This window comes from Scatophagus argus, chromosome 7 (genome assembly GCF_020382885.2).
Source record: "Scatophagus argus isolate fScaArg1 chromosome 7, fScaArg1.pri, whole genome shotgun sequence".
NCBI classification, from domain to species: domain Eukaryota; kingdom Metazoa; phylum Chordata; class Actinopteri; family Scatophagidae; genus Scatophagus; species Scatophagus argus.
The window spans coordinates 23,033,254-23,054,540 of record NC_058499.1 but is presented as its reverse complement, the minus strand read 5'-3'; the positions used below and the strand labels follow the sequence as shown (position 1 = coordinate 23,054,540).

The following is a 21,287-nucleotide window of genomic DNA, read 5'->3' as shown; positions in this document are numbered from 1 at the left end:
ATCAATCACGCCTTACATGTTATTGTTTATATTGTTATTGTTGGTTCAGGGTCAATATGTCATTTTGTCCATGGACAGCAGGGTTATAAACGTGGAACAAGTTAAGGTCAGCCTGAAAAATATAGACAGGACAGATGTCAATAATAATGTGTATGTCCTAAATATTCTGTGTTTGCATTTGTATAGTTGTGACCAAATGGTGTTTTAGAACAACTGTACACAGTAGAGCAGAGACATAATTCCCAGAGGGGACAGCGGGGACACAATGGGAAAAATGTGGCTTGTCTCCCCATTGTATCACTGTAAACACAGCTGTGTAATTTCAGTATTAATAATATGCACTTATGACACTTATAGCCAATATGACAATATGACATTTATAGACAGCAAGTCAAAATAACCCATTTTGGTGTCCCCTGGTGGAATTGCTTTTAGAAAACTTTATGTAATTTTTCACTCCAAAGTTAGTATCATCTGCATTGGCTCTCTCTGATATTTTTTACTGATATTTCCTTAAAATTAAATGTGCTATGTGGAATGTAGTGGTGAATAAACAAAGCTGTGTTTGTCACCAAAATGTATTGTGTGTATCCTTGTGGTGTAACAATCATGTTGTATATATATATTCCTTCCTCAACGCTTTTACAGCATTTTAAATCCTGGATTGTTCACTTCGTGTTTGCTAATCGGCAGTCTTCCTCTTCGCTGCCTTTCTTGGTATATTTGTACATTTCTTGGCATTAAATGCTTAGAAACCTGCAAATAATGATAATAATGATTTAATAATATTGTTCTGGTCAAATGTTTGCATTATATGTTTTTCATTTTAATCGACAAAAACGGTTCACTTCATCTACAGATTTTCTCTGCTTTCCATTACTTTAATTCCAACACAGACAGTCATTGGTTTCCATTAATATCAGCACATTGTGAGTGTCAACTTGAAGAGACTTGAAACATGTTTTAGACAGGCAGTCCCTTACAGTTAACATTTTATTGTTGCATTATTCTTGAGTGGTCATGCAGTTGTAGGCAGTTAGTGTGTAGAAACCCTCCTTGTCATAGATGCTTTGATGTGTATTCAAGAGTTATGGAACACTAACCCGTTCAGTGCAAGAAACCACATTCTTTTTATGCTTCACATGTGTCATGACTGCTTAATCTTTTATGCTTTTTATGCTCATAAATGCTTAAGCTTTTAGAGTGAAACCATTCACCCAGCTGTGTTAACTCATTGATTTGTAATCATTCCAATTCAACTTCAGCAGACTGCTAAAAGAAATAATGAAAGTCAGTTTCTCTAGCTTCAGAAATAATGAATATGAAATGGTTTGGCTGTTACTGCTGATGCTGTGACTAGCAATACTTCATACTTTGTAGTTTTCCCGCTTCTACAATGCACAATGCAACGTATTTGATTTTATTTGATTTACTTTTTCTTTTAAACATTAATGATTCAGTCCATTGGAACAATAAGAACTCTTTGTCAAAATTTGCAAGTAGTGACTTACACATTTAAATCAGCTTCCTGACAGCATAGCTTGAGAAAAGATTTGACTCAAATCACATATATCAGAGTTCTGATGGATATGCCGCTGAGGTTACGGTATGCTTTGTGAAAAGCAACATATTTTAATATATGCACAACTTAATGTAACAATTGACAAAGTGATATCTTCAGCACTGCACATGAACATACCTACAAACCCAAAGCAAAAAACATCCAAAAAATGTCCAATCACAAATGGGGAAAGCAGCTGGTGTTTCAGCCTGAGTGCTACATGTTAAACATACACATCACATGTACCAAGGCCACTTTAGTGTCGTTTGACCTATTTTAGCACACACTTGAACATAAAACACCGGTTAGGTTTACAAGAGCTGGTTTGTGTTGACACCATTTTTGCTATTTATCACCTCACTGATGTAGTAAAGTGAGGAGAGTGTTTCAGTTACCTTGGTTTATATAAAGCTTTGTGTTTCATTGAGATTTCACACACACACACACTCACACACACACACTGCTGTCAGAGTGGATGGGACATGGGGCATGGCTCTTTGCTCTCATCCTGCCTTGACTGACAGCACACTGGTTTATCCTATGTCTCTAAAAATACATCCTCGTACATGATACACACTGCGCTATGACAGTTTTTTGCATGGGACTTTGCACCTCACTGATGCCTGCTCACATTGGTAGAGCACACAAAGCAACTCCAGAATATAAACACAGGGAAAAGAGAATATCAGAGAACGTGTGTAAATATTATCTTTATGTTACTGTACGCAGTCTGCGTTGTGCTGAACAACTTCAGTAAATGTAGCATCCAGTCAACAGTTACAGAATCTGTTACTGTAATTGTATATTACAGTAGTGTAAGTGTAAAAACCTAGGTTAACTGTACAGTACTGTTATCCTGTTTTTTGTTTTTTATTATTATTAGATTTAAGATTTTATAAACTGTTCTTATTATAAATTGTTTATTTAAAACATTGCAAATGTTGAAAGCACTTTTATTAACAGAAATGTGTTAAAATACAGAAATTAACTTAAAACATTCCTATTTTAAATTGTATCACTTTCTAAAACAAAAAACGTATTTGAAATAACACAATGTTCATTAATTCATATGTACAGCATTCATCTCAGTTATCGACAGAACACACATTTGCATGTACTGTATTTGGAACAAAGTAACTTGACGGTAACACATAAGATACATATATTTTTGACTGTCAATTAGGCTGGACTCACATATGGCTTAAATCAACATATAAATGTCCGTGATTTATTGCATAGGAAAAGTATCTGCGCTATATTAATCTGTAGATGTTCAAACCACTTCTCAACCTGTAACCACCTTTGTTGTCCACTGGAAACAGCCTATTCAGCAATGGCATGCTCCCCTGTAAGCACAGAAAGATAGAATGGAATATCAGTATTATGTCATTGATGTTATTTTAGTTCATATAGATAGATATACTTTATTGATCCCAAGCTGGGAAATTACAGTGCAGTAGCAGCAGTACACACAATAAGCAATACAAAATGTTAAAAATAGCAATATACAAGGCAATATAAAAAAGTGTATACACAACAAATAAACAGTGTAATGTTGTGCAAAATAAAGTAGAATGTAATGCATCTTAACACACATTATGAACTACTAATGCTGTCACAGAATATTACCAGCCATGCCTTATGTAGTTGCCTCAATCTAAACTTGCCTCAATCTAAACTTGGGTCTTGACCACAATATTTTCTTCATAAAGAAAATGATCAATTTAGCTCAATTTAGTTCAAACAATAAACTCACATTATCATTGTTAGAATTTAATGTAAACTTTATTTTCTTTCAAAACAGTTACTGCAAACAACTGCAAGGAGAGCATTGCCAGAAGTGTTAGCAATACAAGTGCACATCAGACCTGACAACCATCCATCCACCCATTTTCTATACCACTTATCCATCAGGGTCGAGGTGGAGCTGGAGCCTATCCCAGCTGGCTACCGGCGAGAGGCGGGGTTCACCCTGGACTGGTTGCCAGTCAATCACAGGGCTGACACACAAAGATAGACAACCGCACACTCACACCTAAAATCTAAAAACTCACGCAGGCACAGGGAGAACATGCAAACTCAACACAGAAGGGCCCTGACTGGGGTTGGAACCTGGAACCCCCTTGCTGCGAGGTGGCAGTGCTAACCACTGCACCACCATGCTGCCCATATTTAGTGTTACCTTTAGCCTCAGGTGTCTTTAAAGTCTCAACATAACATATTGATGCTTCTTTTTTTTTTCTTTTTTTTATTGAATCAGCAGTAACGTAAGAACAATCTGTCTGATGTTTTTTAAACCACTACATACTGAAAGTGCATATTGCACATCTTAATGTGGTTAGCCACCAGAATTCACAGGGCAATATGTCATTTATATTATGACAACACAAACAGTAGAATCCTTGTTGGATGCTTATATACCTTTATGTTAATTGTATTTTAAGATACACGTACATGGCCTTCTTAATTTAAAGCATTCTATATATTGTAACCCTTACAAATGCAGAAACACACTAATTGTACTTTACTGAAAAAATAAGTTCGATTACATAATGACCTTACCCCGTTGAACTGCCGACCAGCGCAGGGTGGACCCATCTTTTACAGAATGTCAGCTGGGATCGGCTTCAGACCCCCACCTTCCATGGATGGATGAAAGGATAGATGACCCTAAACAACTTGAACATAAACCAGACCTACTGAAAAAGATCCAGATAAAATTTGCTTAGTGATTTCTGTGGCCCTCATTCATCTGAAAAATAAATAAATGCAGCCTTTGCTTTCAACCTGAGTAAAAAGTAAAAGTTATTTTTTATGATTAGAAAGCTTTTGTGGTGAACCACTCAAATTAGTGGAGAAAGTCTCTATTAAAGGCAAAAGCTCATTCTATTTTGGTTTATTTTCCTCCTTTCAGTTTTTCTTTTTATTCATTTTGCTGTTTGTTCAAAGTTATTGTTCATAGCCCTGTCTAAAGTGCATGCTATGGCTCTTAGCAAGTAAGGCACAAACACAAAAACAATTTCAGTACATTTAGAGTTTAAGAGGAGCATTCCCAGAGCATAACACTGAGCTTCAGTAGCTCAAGACTGTCTTCTCATAATGTAACGACATCCAGTTACAGACACTGAAGGTAACACATCTACTTAAACTCCAGCATCTACGTTAATGAGGACAACACACTGTATTAAACTTCAAGTCTACCTGGTGTAGTTTCATTATGAAGAAATTATTGGAGTTTACATACATTTCATTCAGTGCTTTTTTTTTAAATGTGCGCTGTTGTTGTTTTCTTTTTTGGTTTTGAGGGACTAAAGTACAGAGAGAATGACTTTAGTTAAGTGACATGTACTGTCTCGATTTACTGCGACTGAAAGGTTTCTCCAAGCGCTTCAGTAGAAAAACTGATACATGTTGGAGCATCATCTGATCAACTCTTGATAGGAAGGGTCCCAGTGGGTCTGGGTCCCAGTGAAGCTCAGTACCTTGCTTCGAGGTGTAACGGTGTCCAGCGAGCTTGAGACAGATTCACATTCAGGTCAGCATCAACCCAAAGAAGACCTACATTTTCTCATAATAAAATACTAAAGATTAGCATGTAGCAGCTCTGGAAAGACAATGGCCTTCATCATGTTTGATTTCATCACAAGTTGTCATCACATTAACAGCCATTCAGCATGAGAATCACTGGACTGTAGCTGTTGCTGCTTGATTGCAGCATTTCCCAGCTGGTTTGGGAACTGGAGTGTTTTTGTACAGCCGCTGTGTTCTAATGAAGACATTTAGTTGTTGTGGCCTGTTTTATGTCTTCAGCTGATAAAAATGTCTTGTCATTTTTGCATTAAGCCAGCTTAATTGGCAGACATTAGAAGTAAGGTCCACAGATTCATTAAACCCACTGTCTGTAAGGCCTGTAGCGTAACAAATAACCCCCTATTTAGGATTAATGAGGAATACAGTAACACTTGTATGAGTAAACTGTTAATACACATATACAAATCATTTGCCCTCAGGTGTAAAATTTTTTATTAAAAAGAAAAAAGACCTATTCAAAACTTCTGAGGATGTGAAGCTCGAAGGTTCTTGGTGAAACTTGAAGGTTCTTTAGGTGATTATAATAATAATTGCTGTACAATGACGAACATTAAAAATAGCCTTTTATGTGCTAACAGCTACATTGCACTTTATTATGAACACTTAATTATTTATCCTGCTTTTGTCTATGAAATAGGGAGGTTCAAAGTGTTGCCATTAAAATTAAATAAGCATAAATCATGATTATAGGAACTGTTCTCTTTTCTTTCCCTGTCTCATCAGAGGAAGTGTTCCAAAGCCTAATCAGTGCTTACATACTTGTAGTTTCTCACTGATGGGGCCTTAGTTTGACGCTCTAATCATTCCCTTGTTGTAGTTCATTTCAACGACAAAAAAAAAAAAAAAAAACAAAAGCAAAAAAACTCCACAGGATCCTCTCGATTCAGTTCAACTGTTTACTTCAAAAAATAAAGCTCTAATTGGTACAAACAGTCATCAAAAATTGAGAAAATAAAAGAGAGTGGGAGATAGAGAGGTTGCTCCACTCCATGCTTGCCTGACTGAATGTCTGCCCAGGTTGCTTCTATGTATTAAACAGCATATAAAATTATTAGAATGCCACCACATACTCCACAAATCTTACAAAAGTAATATAGATGAAATATTTAAACATTTTAAATCATCCAAACGCATATATTAAGTGCAGTGACTCAAACCATTAACTTATTTGCTGTAAATATGAACTGTGAATACTTAAATCTGTAAATCCGCTTTTTTATCAGAATAAAAGAAATCACCATTCAATGTATGAACTTAAATCATTGTCCAAATATTAATTAACTAAAATTGCATTTAGGCTCCCACACTACTGGTCCCATTAAACTCATTTTTACTTTCATACATCGTCATTCCAAAGCAAGACAAAGCTGCACAAGCAGCCTTTAGAGCTCTTTGTCAGTCTCATACTCCTTAACACCAACCTCATGCCATCCCCTTTTCTTGTCTCTCAGTTTTTCTCCCCCACCTCTTAGGCTGTAAAGCAGTGCTGACAGCTGGGGACCTTGATGTCAGTTACGCTTTGTCTTGAGTCAGGACAAGTCGATTGATTAATGGCTCCTAAATCCTTTTTTTCTCTCTCCTCCATCCTCCCCCTCTGCCCAACATCCTCCCGTTTACATGAGTCGCTCCTGCACTCCTGAATATATTCTTCATTCCCCTCCTCCTTCATTATGCTTATCCACTTATGGCTACACTGTATGCACACATATGAAGTCTCTTTGAAGTTTTTTTTCTTCCTTAAGAGAGGTTTGTGTGTGAGAGAGATGTGTTTTCGATGTGAATTGATCAGGGCCTTCGGAGAAACGGGCAAGAGAAGCAGAAAAGGTCAAAGCAATGGGTGGAAGATATCTAGATAAAAAGGGAAAAGAGAATAACAGGGCTAAAAATATCCACCACCACCTTTAAGTTGCTATATTGTTGCTGTATTTAATACTGCAGTGCATAGGTGCTGTTACTTGGCTGAAGAGTTTTAATTGTAACTGAACTGCAAACACAGGTCAGAGTCTGTGTATGTGCTCATGTACGTTTATATACTGTACATATACTGTGTGTCCTTGCTTGTGACAGACATGTATCTATATATATTATTATATCTATATTGACTCTATGCATACGTTTAATTTTATGTTAACAGACATTTTCCTATGACTATTCAGTAAGTCCTGATCCCTCTCGTTAGTATTGCTGCACCTGCCAAGCTTTGCATTCTCACAGGGCACATAAGCTGATGCATTATATAGGCTAATGGTAATAATGATCATAATTTGTCACGCAAATCCTGTAGCAGTTTTTAAACAATGGGTCCTTGACAGAAGAAAGAAGAAGAAAAAGTAGCCTCATTTCTTGATCACAACCACCAGCTGAAATGGCAACTATCACTAGTAAATTTTATTAGCTGAAGCTAGCCAGCTAATTAAGCTAATGTTATCTTTGTGATTTGACTGAACATTGCAGATATTCTGTGTGTTTCCAGGTGACTCCTGTAAGGCAAGAACACTGTAAAATTATAAAATATCATGATTGACAAATGAGTGCTGTTTGGGATGTGGAAGCCCATCCATTTTAATACATGTCAATGGGCTGTACTCATTATTATTCTGATATAGACTTGTTTGTATATCTTTAAACCAATTAAGTCGATATACACTGTATAGAAAGAGGCATCCAAACACTGTTCTTCAGGTGTTGAGCTGGGCCCCTTACTTCTAGTAAAGGCAAATCTTAATGCTACAGCATACCAAGACATTTTGAACAATGCTTCCAACTTTGTGCTGTGTCCCAGTGCACAAAGCAAAGTCCATAAAGACATGACTGGATGAGTTTGGTGTGGAAGAACTTGACTGGCCCACACAGAGCCCTGACCTCAACCCCATCCAACACCTTTGGGATGAACTGGACCAGAGATTGTGATTCAGGCCTTTTGGTCCAACATCAGTGTGTGATCTCACAAATGCTCTGCTGCACGAATGGGCAAAAATTCCTACAGAAACACAGAAATGTTGTGGAAGTGTTGTAATGTTCAGGTGTCCCAATACTTATGTCTATATGGTGTACCTGCCTCATTTGCACTGTCATGGAAGTAGATCATATTGATTCATACAATCAGCGTGAAATATTAATTCTTCTACCATTGAAATGATGAGTCCATGACAGGATGTTTTCAGTCCTGATAAAGCTGGAGGTCTTTGAGTGGGTGAATGTAGGTTAGTGGGCCAGTGTGAGGCGGGTGCAACTCTGTTTTGTGTAACACTGCTTATAAGCAGTTCAACTTTAATAATTTGGTATTTGAATCACCAGTTGTCTAGCAGTGAAATAAAAAAAAAATATTTTGCTGTGGAAAATGAGATGATTTCACATGACTAATAAAAAGCTGCTAATTAGTTGTACAGAAACTCAAATGTTAACAAGAGAAAATACATGGATAAATGCATTCAGTTTACATTCAGCCATACCAATCAAGTGGGTATGGGAGAGTGGGTGGGGGGCACATTTGACCCCGTATAAATTAAGATTTTCATGTGTCATTTTCAGCACAAATATCATAGAGAAAAAGTGGAAGAGGTTTGGATGGCGGATGAGTCAGACAAACACAGGCTTCACCCGGTGTTTTCGTCTTATGTGAAAACAAAGGTCACCACTCACCTGTTTGACTTATGTCTGTCAGTTAACTTACGTAACATATTTTTTCATACATAAGTAAACTTTTTTTTTTTTAACCCAAATCATGTTGGATGCTGGGTTATTCTTTTAACTATTTGGTGCTGTTGCCACTTTAAGTTTCACTAAAACTAAACCTTAAACGTGAAACAATCTTTTGTGTGTTATTTAGACAATAACTTTCTCATCTTTATTCCACAACATAGGAAGGGCTTAGCCTCACTAGTCCATTTATACCAGTTGTCACTGCTTACTTTGAGAGATAATGAAATAGTGGGTCTTTTTTCATTGTTCACATCGGCACATTTAAATACGGGAAAGGAAAGTTAAATTAGGTGAAAGTGGAATGACTCAAATCAGGTTTAATTGAGGAGAAAGTCAACAGAGACACCCCCCCCTTCTCACCATGCTGCTACATTGGAAAGCTGTAATTCTGCACACACTTCTATAATTGACTGGGACACTTATTTTCTAAGTCCATCAAGTGACCACTGGGCTTTTATCTCCAACTGTCTCCATGGTTACAGACTATGGTTTAGTGGATGAGTGTGTGTACGTGTGTGTGTTTTGGGTGGAGGGAGGTAGCTCCTAATTGACTGGCTGTTAAAGCTTTTAATGAAGAGTGGGCAGCCAGCTCTCCAATTAGCTGTGAGGAGGCCATGGGGGGATGAAAAGAGGATGGCAGCTTAGGAGAGAGAAGAGGAGGCTAGGGAGGAAGAAGATGGAAGGAGGAGAGGAAGGAAGAACCGAGAGCAGGAAACAACATGTTGTCTCAGTGTTCTTTAGGGTTCATTCACAGATCTTCTGTTGTACAAATAAGCAACCATCATCAACAAAGACAGTGAGGAACAAAAGGATTTTTTTTTTTTAGCTTCTCACTACATATTTCTCCATGGAAATGAATAAATATTTAAAATTGCAATGTGAATCAACTTCACATCAATACACTGTTTACACATTAAGGGTGCGGTGTGGAATTTGTAAACAAACACAAGTTGTATTTACATTCAGTATCACCAGTACACAGTGTGTACAGCACACAAATCACAAAATAGTAAGAGCATATGCAAGGTGAGAAGCTCTGCACTGCAAGACACATTTAAAGTTTACGTCTTTATACATATAAGACGGTATGATTCAAGGGTGGGAGGGGCAGCAGCATCTTCTTCACAACAAGAGGCAGTCGCAAGTCGTTAGTGATTCAAGCTGTAATTATTCAACTTCTTCTTTTTAATAAATTCTATTAAAAAGCAGTCTATACTACCAATTAATAATGCCACAAATGGTGCTTAATTTAGATTTCTTAACACGCACATATGGTGAGGTGAAGTCATATTATTATGCTTTGCAGTTAATAATAATGAGATATTGAAAAGAATCAATAGAAAGAATAGGCTTGCTCTTCCTCCTCCTTGAGGAACTTTCTTTCTAAAAAAAAGTAAATAAATTCTGCCAAAGAGAAATGTTGCTTAAAGACCAAAGCTAATTATGCAGAGCCCATTGTGGTCTGGTATCTGAAAATCACCCTGAAATAAGAACCAATTACACAGAGCATTTCAAAGTAGCAGGTTTCAATTTCTTTATTGTCTATGAACAGAGCAAATTCCTTTCGATAAACAGATATAATTGCCTATTTATCAGCCTCTTCAGAAGCCCCGCTTTATATGAGATATTCATGATGAAAGAATGGAAATAAAAATAGGGAAAGATAAAAAGGAAGGTGCAAAGATAATGTATTACGATGTATGATTGTTCATGCACTCTGCAGTGCCTCTCAGTATAGTTGTGTTTTTACTGTAGCTATTGTGTTTGTCAAACACAGTCTATTCAGGAATAAAACTGTGGCAGTTCCACTTGCCCTAATGGTTACTACCATATTCAGGTTTACATAACTGTTTTGAAGTGACATTACAACTGTGGTTACGCTTGGAAAACTAGTTTGTTTGTTTTTCTAATTGAATTTGTCAAAAAATCTGATAAATGTGAATCCAGCAGCTTCATATCTAAACACAATTCAGAAAAAAAGTTCATGCAGCCCAGCTCTTAGAATAAAATGTTGGCACGTACGTTGCTGTGATCCACGGATGTGATCACTTAAGATCACTTAAGTTAACCTGTTTTATTTGCTGTTTGGACATTTTGGTACCCTGTTTGTGACAACTGAAGCGAATATTTTTACTCAAAACATGATCTATCCCTTCCCCTAACTGTGTTTAAACATAACCAGACCTTAAGGACAGCATTGTTACAAAATGAATGTAAAAAACAAAACATAGTTGCAGTTATGTACAGTGGAAACCTTTATTCTGATGAATGTGCATCCATACTGCTTCATAAAGTGTGTTTAGACTCTGTGTATATGTGTGTGTTTTTGTTGCAGGTACAGTCGAAGTGAGGAAAGAAGGTCTTGAGGCTCAGATCAACCGCCTGGCTGAACTAATTGGACGACTGGAGAATAAAGTAGGGAATGCTGTGCAGTTACACTCACACTAACGCACACATATAGAAACCTGTTTTGGTCATTTGAGATTGCATTGCCATACACTTAATCCCTGGAGGCTTTACCCTAACTGCAACCACTACATGCCTAACACCAATCTGTGATCAAAGGACAAGTTATAAAAGGTTAAGGCAATATTTAATATTTTTCTTATTGTTATCAGATCCTATGAAAGAACAAAACCAACAATGAATTAAATCTGTGTTGTGCATGTATTCCTTCATTACCATGAAAACACATGCTGTAGTTTATTTTGACTCTATGCCACACTGTTCTGCTGTCATAAATACTCACTAATGCATCAGGTGTGTATTAGTATGAAGGCAGTAATCATAATATAGATTGGGGGACACATTCACCAAATATTCAGATTTACTGAAGAAAAATCCATCCATCCATTTTCTATATGACCCGCTGGAGCCCATCTCAGCTGACTGTGGACGAGAGGCTGGGTTCACCCTGGACTGGTCACCAATCAGTCACAGGGCTGACACACAAAGACAGACAACCACACACACACACACACGCACACACTTAGGGGCAATGTAGGGTAGCTAATTAATCTAATTAACTGTGGGAGGAAGCCGGAGTACCTGGAGAAAACCCACACAGGCACAGGGAGAACATGCAAACCCCACATAGAAGGACCCAGACTGGGATGCGAACCTGGAACCCTCTTGCTGCGAGGTGACAGTGCTAACCACTGCACCACCGAAGAAAGAAAAATGACATAATGAAAATAAAGAAATATTTACAAAAAAACCCATAATTTTGTGGAACAAAATGTTCTTTTTTTGGCCCCAACTTCTCACGTCATCTCATTATTTCTCCCAACTTACTGTATGATGGATACTATGGATACAATTATCACAAATACAACTACACAGATATTCATCATGGGCATTTTGCACATTTTTCTGTCTTATATTTCTGTCATTTTATTTTCTGAAACTTTATGATAGAGATATTTCATTTGTGCTAGAGCCCTGCCAAATGCAAATTTAGGCACACATATACAGTCATATACAAAGGAGTGAGGAAAGTATGTACTTAAGCACAATTTTGAGGTATTTTTGAGGTACTTGAGAATTCTAATTTTATGCTACTTTCTACATCTACTCTGCAATATTTTAAATGTAGCTATACTGAAATTTTAAAACCCTACAATGACTATATGAAATACAGTGCTCTTTTGCAGACAGTTAAAACATTCAAAATTAAGTCTTACAAGTTACTGCATCAATAATAATAATCTAATATTATAATGTATAATAATGTAACAACTAAAGAGCTTATTTTGGCTGCGTAGTACTTTTACTTTTATGCTGTGTCTTGTCCAGTACTGAACATGTAGAGTCTAATGGAGTCTCAGCAGACTCAGCTGTCTCTATGAGAGAGGCCTTCTACAACAGAAAGGGCACAATATACTGCTGGGGGGGGGGGGGTCACTTAAAGAAAACAGAAAATCAGAAGAATGAAAAAAAAAGAATAGAATGACTGTGCTCCCTGTTTAGAAACAAACATTAGCCCTTGACCCTAATTTAATATACTTCTAACAAATTGGCCAGGTGTGAGTAGAACTGTTTCACTCACTCAAGTGGCCTCCATTTCAGAAGAAATTATTGAAGCTCCTTCAGCTAGAGAATTGTTGACTAATCACCTGTGACCCTGAAGCCCTTCTGAGATTCAGTTACTCTGCTCTGAGGCTGACTTATTTACAGTGACTGTGGCACAAAGGCACAACTTCTCATGGATGACGAAACACAGTGAAGTCTGATTTTTACCTGTTCAGGCAGCAATCAAAATGCATTAAAAAAGGTCTTTTCTGGTTTTTTTTTTCCTTACTGTGTGAAGTAATTTACTGAAGATTGAAATTATGTGCAAGGTAGCTCCCTTTTCACCTGTTAAAGTTTTGTTACTTCATTATGCTTTTAATACTACAAAATATAATTCAGAATCAGAATCAGATCAGAATCAGAATCAGAATTCCTTTATTAATCCCTGGAGGGAAATTCTTGTTTCTACAGACAATTGCACATGCAGTATTCCCGACCAAGAAAGGAGAAAAGTGCAGAGTATAAAATAGGATAAAACAAAAACTAAAATCTCAAGTACAGGTATTTACAGAAAAACTAAAATCTCGAGTACAGGTATTTACAAAAAACTGTATTCAAAATTTTTTTAAGAAAATTTAAAAATACAGGTATGTACAATGTGTAAAAGTAGAAGTAGCCAATATGTACATTGTATATACAAGTGAGTGTGTCCGTCACAGTGCTGAGTTTAACAGTTTGATGGCGACAGGCAGGAATGATTTCCTGTGTCGCTCTGTGGTGCATCGTGGCAGTAAGAGTCTTTTGCTGAACGAGCTCCTGTAGCTGACCAGCACATTGTGGAGAGGGTGAGAGGGAAAGTCCAGTATAATTCTTATTTTGGACAACATCCTCCTCTCAGACACCACTGTCAGAGAGTCCAGTTCCTCTCCCACAACATGGCTGGCCTTCTTGATGATTCTGTTGAGTCTGTTAGTGTCCCTCACCCTCAGGCAGCTGCCCCAGCAGGCAACGGCATATGTGATGGCACTGGACACCACCGACTCGTAGAACATCCTCAGCATCGTCCTGCAGATGTTGAAGGACCTCAGCCGCCTCAGAAAGTAGAGGCGGCTCTGGCCCTTTCTGTAGACCATGTCCACGTTCTTGCACCAGTCCAGTTTGGCTGGGACATTAACACAAATACACCCACAATGGTTTAAATGCAACATGATATGCATAACATGAAGATGAGTAAACAAAAACAACAAAATGTTGATGGCATGTTAATAGTGTGTTTACATTGTTTAATTTTTGTTTAGGATGTTTAGGATTCAACATCATTCGGTGAGAGTTACAGACTTTTCTGCTATTTAGATTATTACACTCTTTAAACAAAAATAGTTATTTAGTTTTCTCTCCGAAGTGATTTCAAGTTCAAATGGCAGCGCACAGCTGAGGACCTACTGCGAAGTTACAGGAGATTTTCTGTCAGGGTCTGACCTTTGTGGAGGTTTATAGAAAGGATAATAATAGATGTGGTGTCCATGGTGACTGATACCAAGAGCAGTTACTGTTATTTACTCCAATAAATAGGACGGCTCTTGGATACAACACGGCATATTTCTAGTCCGCTTTGCTTTGGCTCAGCTATGAGCCAGAAAGCTAACACCACGCTAGCAAGATTCAAAGTCGGCAAGGTTGTGTACAGTTGACAAACAGTAAATATTGTCTCCAAATCAATCTCAAGATTTTCACCTACAGATGATAGTCCATGTGTACTGTCTGCCAGAGCCTAAAGTAGAGAATTGAATTGTAAATGTGATGATAGAAAGTAAGTTCAGAGAGGCAGTGTGTGTTACAGTCACCATCCTATGGTGAGGATGAGACACTGAGGATTACACTCAGTATTTATGTTCAGATTGTTTTTCATGTAATTTATTTCTAATGTTGAGCTGTCTGCAGCCAGTGCATTAATTTAGAACAGACAGTTTAACTGGAACTACTTAGTATGTGTTTATTATCAGGATTTAACTGACAACCTGCAGCCAAACAGGATTGACATTGACCAAAACTGTGGTATAATGCAGGGTAATATACTGTGAACTTTATAAGTAAAATCTGACGAGCTGTAAATATCCCCCACGTGCAGTATAAATTCTAAGCATTTTTTAAGATAACATTTCATTTATTGACCAGATTAATGATGTCATGCATGAGTTCAACAAACATGTCAGTCTGAAATGCAAGAAGAAAATAAATTAACCCAACATGTTTCAAATACTGGACTACATTTTTAGACAACCTCTCCATATTCTGCAGTAATCATATCAAAGAAAAACATGGAGGTGTATTGAATGTGTCTGTCTGTGTCTCTCTGTTTGGGCTTGCATTACCTGCATGAATCTCTGTATTGAGACTGTGCAGGAGTCTGGGAGAGGAAGTGATTTTATCACACTGCGTCACAATGAATCATGAATTGTTTATTGAATGAGTAATAAGTCAGCTACACAGTGAGTGATGTGGTATCTTTTGAGATGAAAATGGTGCCCCGTGTTGTCACCACTGCTCTGCGAAATCCGATTACCTGAACCCTCCTCAAAGTGGTAAATTCATGTTGCCCCTGTGTCTCACTCTCACATTCAGATCCCCCCCCCCCTCCATCTCCCGGCTCCTCTGCTGGGAGTTTGTTCTTGTGGTTACAATATCATTGTTTTTTGTTCTCTGTGTGCAGACAAGAAAAATTCTGACACTTCTCACCTGTGTTTCTCAGAATAACAATCTTTGATAGTAGCTGCTCATCTGGTATAGATGATACTGGAGCTGAATACTTACTAGCAAAGTGATACAGTTTTCTTATGTTTTATTGTTTTGGATTTTTTTTCTTGATAAAGAATGTAATGCTGTCGTTTGATTAACCATTGAACTTTAAATACACTCTCTGTCATGGCAGATCTTCAACCTTGCCCAAAGGAGGGGCTTTTGGGGCAGATCAGTATCAGCAAAGTATCAGTATCAGTAAAACAGATCGAAATGTGATCTTTTCTTTACCTACCTCCATTGTGAGAAATCATTTGTGCCAAATTTAGAAGGATTGCAATGTGTCATATGCATATAAATAATATATATTATAGGAACCAACATATGAGTATAAAGAATCAAAGAGCTGTTTTGTTCTCTTTGTTTCTTAAGATGCTGACTTCATGTAGGGCCCTTGTAATGTGAAAGAGTTCACTTGTAGAAGAAGAATTAACAGGAAAAAAACCCTCCTTAGCATCTTCCAGCTCATTATCTTAGCTTTATGGTCCGCAGTGTTTCTATTTAGATTTTGTCTCATCAGTGCAGTTTTCAGCCAGGCAGCTGTTGTCATGACACCCCGAAAAACCAAATGTATACTGTCTTACTGGAATAAGGTGGACAGAAAAGAATACTACTACTGCCTTCTAACTGCTGAATGGATAAATAGGCATGTTTATGCTAGTCATATCATTAAGTCATTATACCCCAGTGCTGTGGTCCCATCTGATTAAAAAGATCAGTTGATGCTTATTAACCTTATATCCACTGTGTTTGACAAAACAGAATGTCCATATTGAGAAAAAGTGATAAAATGATAAGTCAGGTCTTTTATGTGCAACAACCAACCAACATCTTCCATTTCAGTCCATCTGTGACACATTAAGCTCAAACAACTTTTCCTAGAACTTCTTTCTGGTAGTGTGTGTGTGTGTGTGAGAGAGAGAGAGAGAGAGAGAGAGAGAGAGCATGTGAGCATATTCCTGTAGTTGTGGAGACAAAAATCTGTTTACAGTCACACTGTGAGGACCAGACAAAATGCAAGTCCCCACAGCATAAATCATTAAATATTAGGGTGAAGACTTGCTTTAAGGTCAGGTTGAGTTTAGGGTTTGGTTAAGGTCAGGGTTAGGATTAGGCAAGTAATGTTTATTGTTATGGTTAGGAGGTGGTTAAGTCTCCAGGAAATGAATATAAGTCTGTATGACGTCCCCAAAAGTGACGGAAACAAGACTGTGTGTGACAGAAATCTGCTCGCTTGTGATTTATTAGATCAGGTACATATAACTCACAGGCTTTGAGAGTGGAGAAAAAAATTTAAAAAATAGTGTCTCGATATCACACACACAGAGACACACATAAACACACTGTGCCATTAACCCACCTATCTTTACTGATGTCTCAGCTGTTAAATGCGTCTCCTTCACTTAAGACTTGTGAATAATTGACCATTGACTGAACTGAACCCTTCCTTTCCCTGCAGCACAATTATGCAATGAGAGCAAAACACAGACTTACCAAAAAGCATGAGCGAAGTGTAATGAATTGCTCTGATATAAGCTGTAAACATTAGCATGCCTGGCTACCGGTGTACTACCAACAGTAATAACTTATTTACATAGGAAAGGGGCATTACTAGCAAACTGTATTCATGTTTGGTTGCAGGATACATTAGAAAAGTACCTGTTCAGGACTGGAACAATCACTCTATGGGAGCTAAGATGGAGACTCTGTCTTGTTTTCAATTTAGTTTTATATCTGCACACCCTGCAACAGAGCCGTGTCATTTTTCTGATGGCCCATTATTCTGTTCCATTGGACCCAAGCCAATTCTGACAGCCTGTTATCCTAAAAACAAATGCATGTTGCTTAAAAGAAAACACACTCTCCTCACTCTCCTGAGTGCTGACCCTGTCCATGGTGCTGAATTGACCATGCTGAACACCAAACAACACATGCTCTAACCTTAACCCTAACTTGACACTAAGATATTAAGGGTGAAAACAAAACCCAGAGAGAGTGTGTACTTTCAGACCCATGGGCCTTCAGGGCAGTTAATTGTGTTTTCAGGATAATGTGCTGTCAAACAAATGTGATTTTAACAAAAAAAAAAAAAAAAACTCAGGGAATTTTCACTGAGAGCAATGCTGACTTTTGCCGGAACACCCTGATCGCATTCACACACTTTTCACACATTCACGCCCTCCCTACAACCACAGTTTAATCTACTGGCCGCTGAGCAGCTCCACTGGAGCAGTTATTAAGGGTCTTGCTTCAGGTTACCTCAGTTCTTTCACTTTCCCCACCTAGATATATTTGAACCAACAACCCTTCAGTAACAAGCTCACGTCTCTAACCCTACTCCCATTACTGGGGCTTTTGGGGTTTTGAAATAAAGGTCTGTCAGAACAATGGACAGTCCCCCTGAAACTCTAGCCATTAGATATTATCCTTTGTCAAACTCAAACTATTCCTTAATTTCATCATTTCTTTTTATCATGTAAAAAAAAATGTTGTTTGAAAATATGAACAAATTTCGTCAATGTGTTGTTAAAATTAACCTATCTACGTCTTTCTAGGACACATAATTTTCATTTAAGTAACACAAGTCTCTACACTACAACACACGAAAAATACGGCTCCTTCATTTCCATGTCTCCTACACAGATCATCAGCTGTGAAGATACCGATTTTTGTCCTGGTACATGTAGCTGTGGCCTCTAGCTTTTAGCTTTATATGATGCATGTAAAGATTATGTGCATACTAAGGATCTTTTTATATCTTTTTTTGGCTTTTTACACACCTCTTGTTCTAAAGTGTACCTGCTGGAAACTTTAAAATGTCAGCTGGACACTGTTTTAATCTCAGTTAGTTTTAGTGTCAGTATTAGTTCACACTAGCTAGCCAGAGCTGATAATATCATTTAGTGACAGTTGTCATTTCAGCTGACGCCATCCAAGGTCATTGGCTTGAAATAAGGTGCCTTCTTTTGTTTACTTTAGTATGGAATCAAACATTTCCATTGTTTTAAAAAATAAATGTTTTTTTAATTACTGCTGCTAGAATTTTCACTGGTAAATCTACAATGTAATCAATTTAAACTGTATATGTAATGAGCAAGAATGGAAGACTTTACAGGTGCAGCTGTAGCAACTGAGGCTTAACTGTGGTCAATTGAGTCCTTGATAACATTACACCATCCCCTGATTTTGGTACACTGGTTTATGGGAAATTAATTCAGTAATTTCTACCATCTCATACATCCTGATGCTCAGTTAGTTCTAGCCTTTTAGTGGTCTTGCATGTTCAGATCTCTCATGCTGATATAAGTCATTCTGTTTCATTTTGTGCTTCTCTTATTGGCATGCATCCACCTCTTCCCTGAACCCTCCTCTCATATTCCCTGCTGAACTTATTTTCATTATGAAAAGACATCATGTCCTGCTTTCATGCCTGTTGCCTCTTGTTGTGAGTGACTAATGCCTGCTTCAAGCTGTGGTTGTAGTAGTTGCTGTCGTTGGTCTTGTTGATTGACATGTTGCTGCTGTTGTTGTTGTTGTGCTTCTCTTTGCAGACGGTCTGGTTTGATCTGCACCAGAGGCTAACAGACACAGATGGCACTGCCAGCGCAGTAAGTAGACACTAACTGAATAACCATTGTACATCACACTGCAAAACACAGCCCCAGGTGCAGCATCACTCATCGCTGCCTTGCAAAGGCAAGCAACCAATGCAGCAATACCTCAGGCTGAGTGTTACAAGTCCGAGACATGACTTTGTGATGTGGTTAACGTGGGGCAACATTACCACCAGGATCCAAAAATACTCCATGTCTCAGTACCTGTCCCATGGACACCAATATTTTGATTTATTTTGCAAGAAATTTGCTTGTTGTGTTTTGTTGTCTGCACCTGAATAATTTATACATGCTGTGTCTTGTGTGGAACAATTAATAACATAACACACTATTTTACAATATCTAACACCCAGAGAAATAAGAAAACAAACAGCATATTCAGGGTGTGTGATAGTTTTGTAATATGGACTGCATGGTATTCTTCATTTCTGGCTCTCGTGTTTAGACTGAATCATACAACACATAAGCTCAACTATCTGAGCCCATTTTTATGTTTCTACATTGGTGATAGCTGTGGCCAGAGGCACTGGGACATATCTCATAACCAGCACTCAGCTCAGAGAAGCATAGATAAGATAAGATAAGATAGGCCTTAATTAGTCCCGCAGTGTTGCTAGTTTCGTCGCTGTTCTAATTGTCACACTTGCATTTTTGCGGTTTCCACCTAGTTGATGCCACCATCTCAATTGCAATGCACCTTGCTTTTAAAATGAACACTCTTAATACATGTTAAGCCCAAAACAGACCTATTATTAAACCAGGGATATTTCACATTTGGTCGTAAACTGAATTGGTGACACTAATTTTGGGTGTCCACCATGAAACTGGTCTGATTGTGTAGATCTTCTGTACTGCTGTGTTGAACATGTGTGTGAATCAGCTTTATTGTCCAAACATGTGAACACATACTAGGAATTTGACCGATTTTTGTTTCTCTTAGTGAACTCACACACAAAAAGACGCAAAGAAGTAGTCCAGAAGACAGCATGTTTCTTACTTGCATCATACAAGTCATACATATCAATATAGTGATAACCTTCAACTCAATTTCTTAACAGTCTACACTACATATTTAATATGAGTCTTGACAGACATGGATGTAAATTGCAGCTTGCCTTTGAGGTTGCAATTCTAGTTAAGAAATAATTTCACCCAAGACTGCTATCAGACAGTCTTGGGCTATCAGCATTTGCATGCCTTCAGTGAAGTAGACATAAGAGTGCAATCAATACAGTCAAAAGCTATCTTAAAAGTCTGAATGCCTGCAAAATAAGAAATACAGATTTATCGTGTTCATATGAGCTTTACATGGCACCCTCTATAGTGCAAAGAAGAATAGAAAAGGGCCTGCTTTAAAGACAGTTTAGGGGTGTTGGCTTTGTAAGAGTGGTTTAGTGATGTAGCTCACTGCATTGATTGTTGATGAAACAGGCCACAGGATTACTGGCAACAGTGTAAAGTTACACTACATTTACTCCTTAACAAGTGACCAGTGGATGCTTGAAAAATGTACCAGTTATTCCACGTTATCTGGTTATACATGTTGTAAAACTGTGTTTAGATTCATCACTAACACTTGTCCTTAATGTAGTAAAACTCATCTGTGTACTCTTTTCTTTAGAATTCAGTGCCTGAATTGCAAAGCCGGGGTTTTGTTTTAGAATTCTCAATCACTGGAACACATACACAAGTCTCATTTCTCGCTGTTAATTCAATTCAATTTCAATTCAGTTTATTTATATAGCACCAGTTCACAACAAAAGTTATCTCATGACACTTTCCAATTAGAGCAGGTCTAGACCAAACTCTTTAATTAAATTGTATTACAGAGAGCCCAACATTCCCCTTGAGCAAGCACTTGGTGACACGTTACACTTGTTTGTTAAAAATGGATCAAAACACGCACTTACTTCATCAGCAGTTTGCATATCACCACTCACTGGACCTGTCAGTGGAAAGAGTGACAAAGAAGAGTCATTACAAGCGACCACAACTTTCAGCTGTGGCTATTT

The 21,287-nt window shown here is 37.8% G+C and overlaps 1 protein-coding gene across 1 annotated transcript in view; it reads left to right on the top strand.

The window, feature by feature from the left end:
* The window catches only part of necab2 (N-terminal EF-hand calcium binding protein 2), a 108,338-nt gene that overhangs the window by 56,919 nt on the left and 30,132 nt on the right, over positions 1–21,287 (top strand). The window contains exons 8-9 of the mRNA XM_046394869.1: positions 11,190–11,269; positions 19,213–19,269. Coding sequence (XP_046250825.1) covers positions 11,190–11,269; positions 19,213–19,269 — 137 coding nt within the window. The remainder of the gene's footprint in view (positions 1–11,189; positions 11,270–19,212; positions 19,270–21,287) is intronic.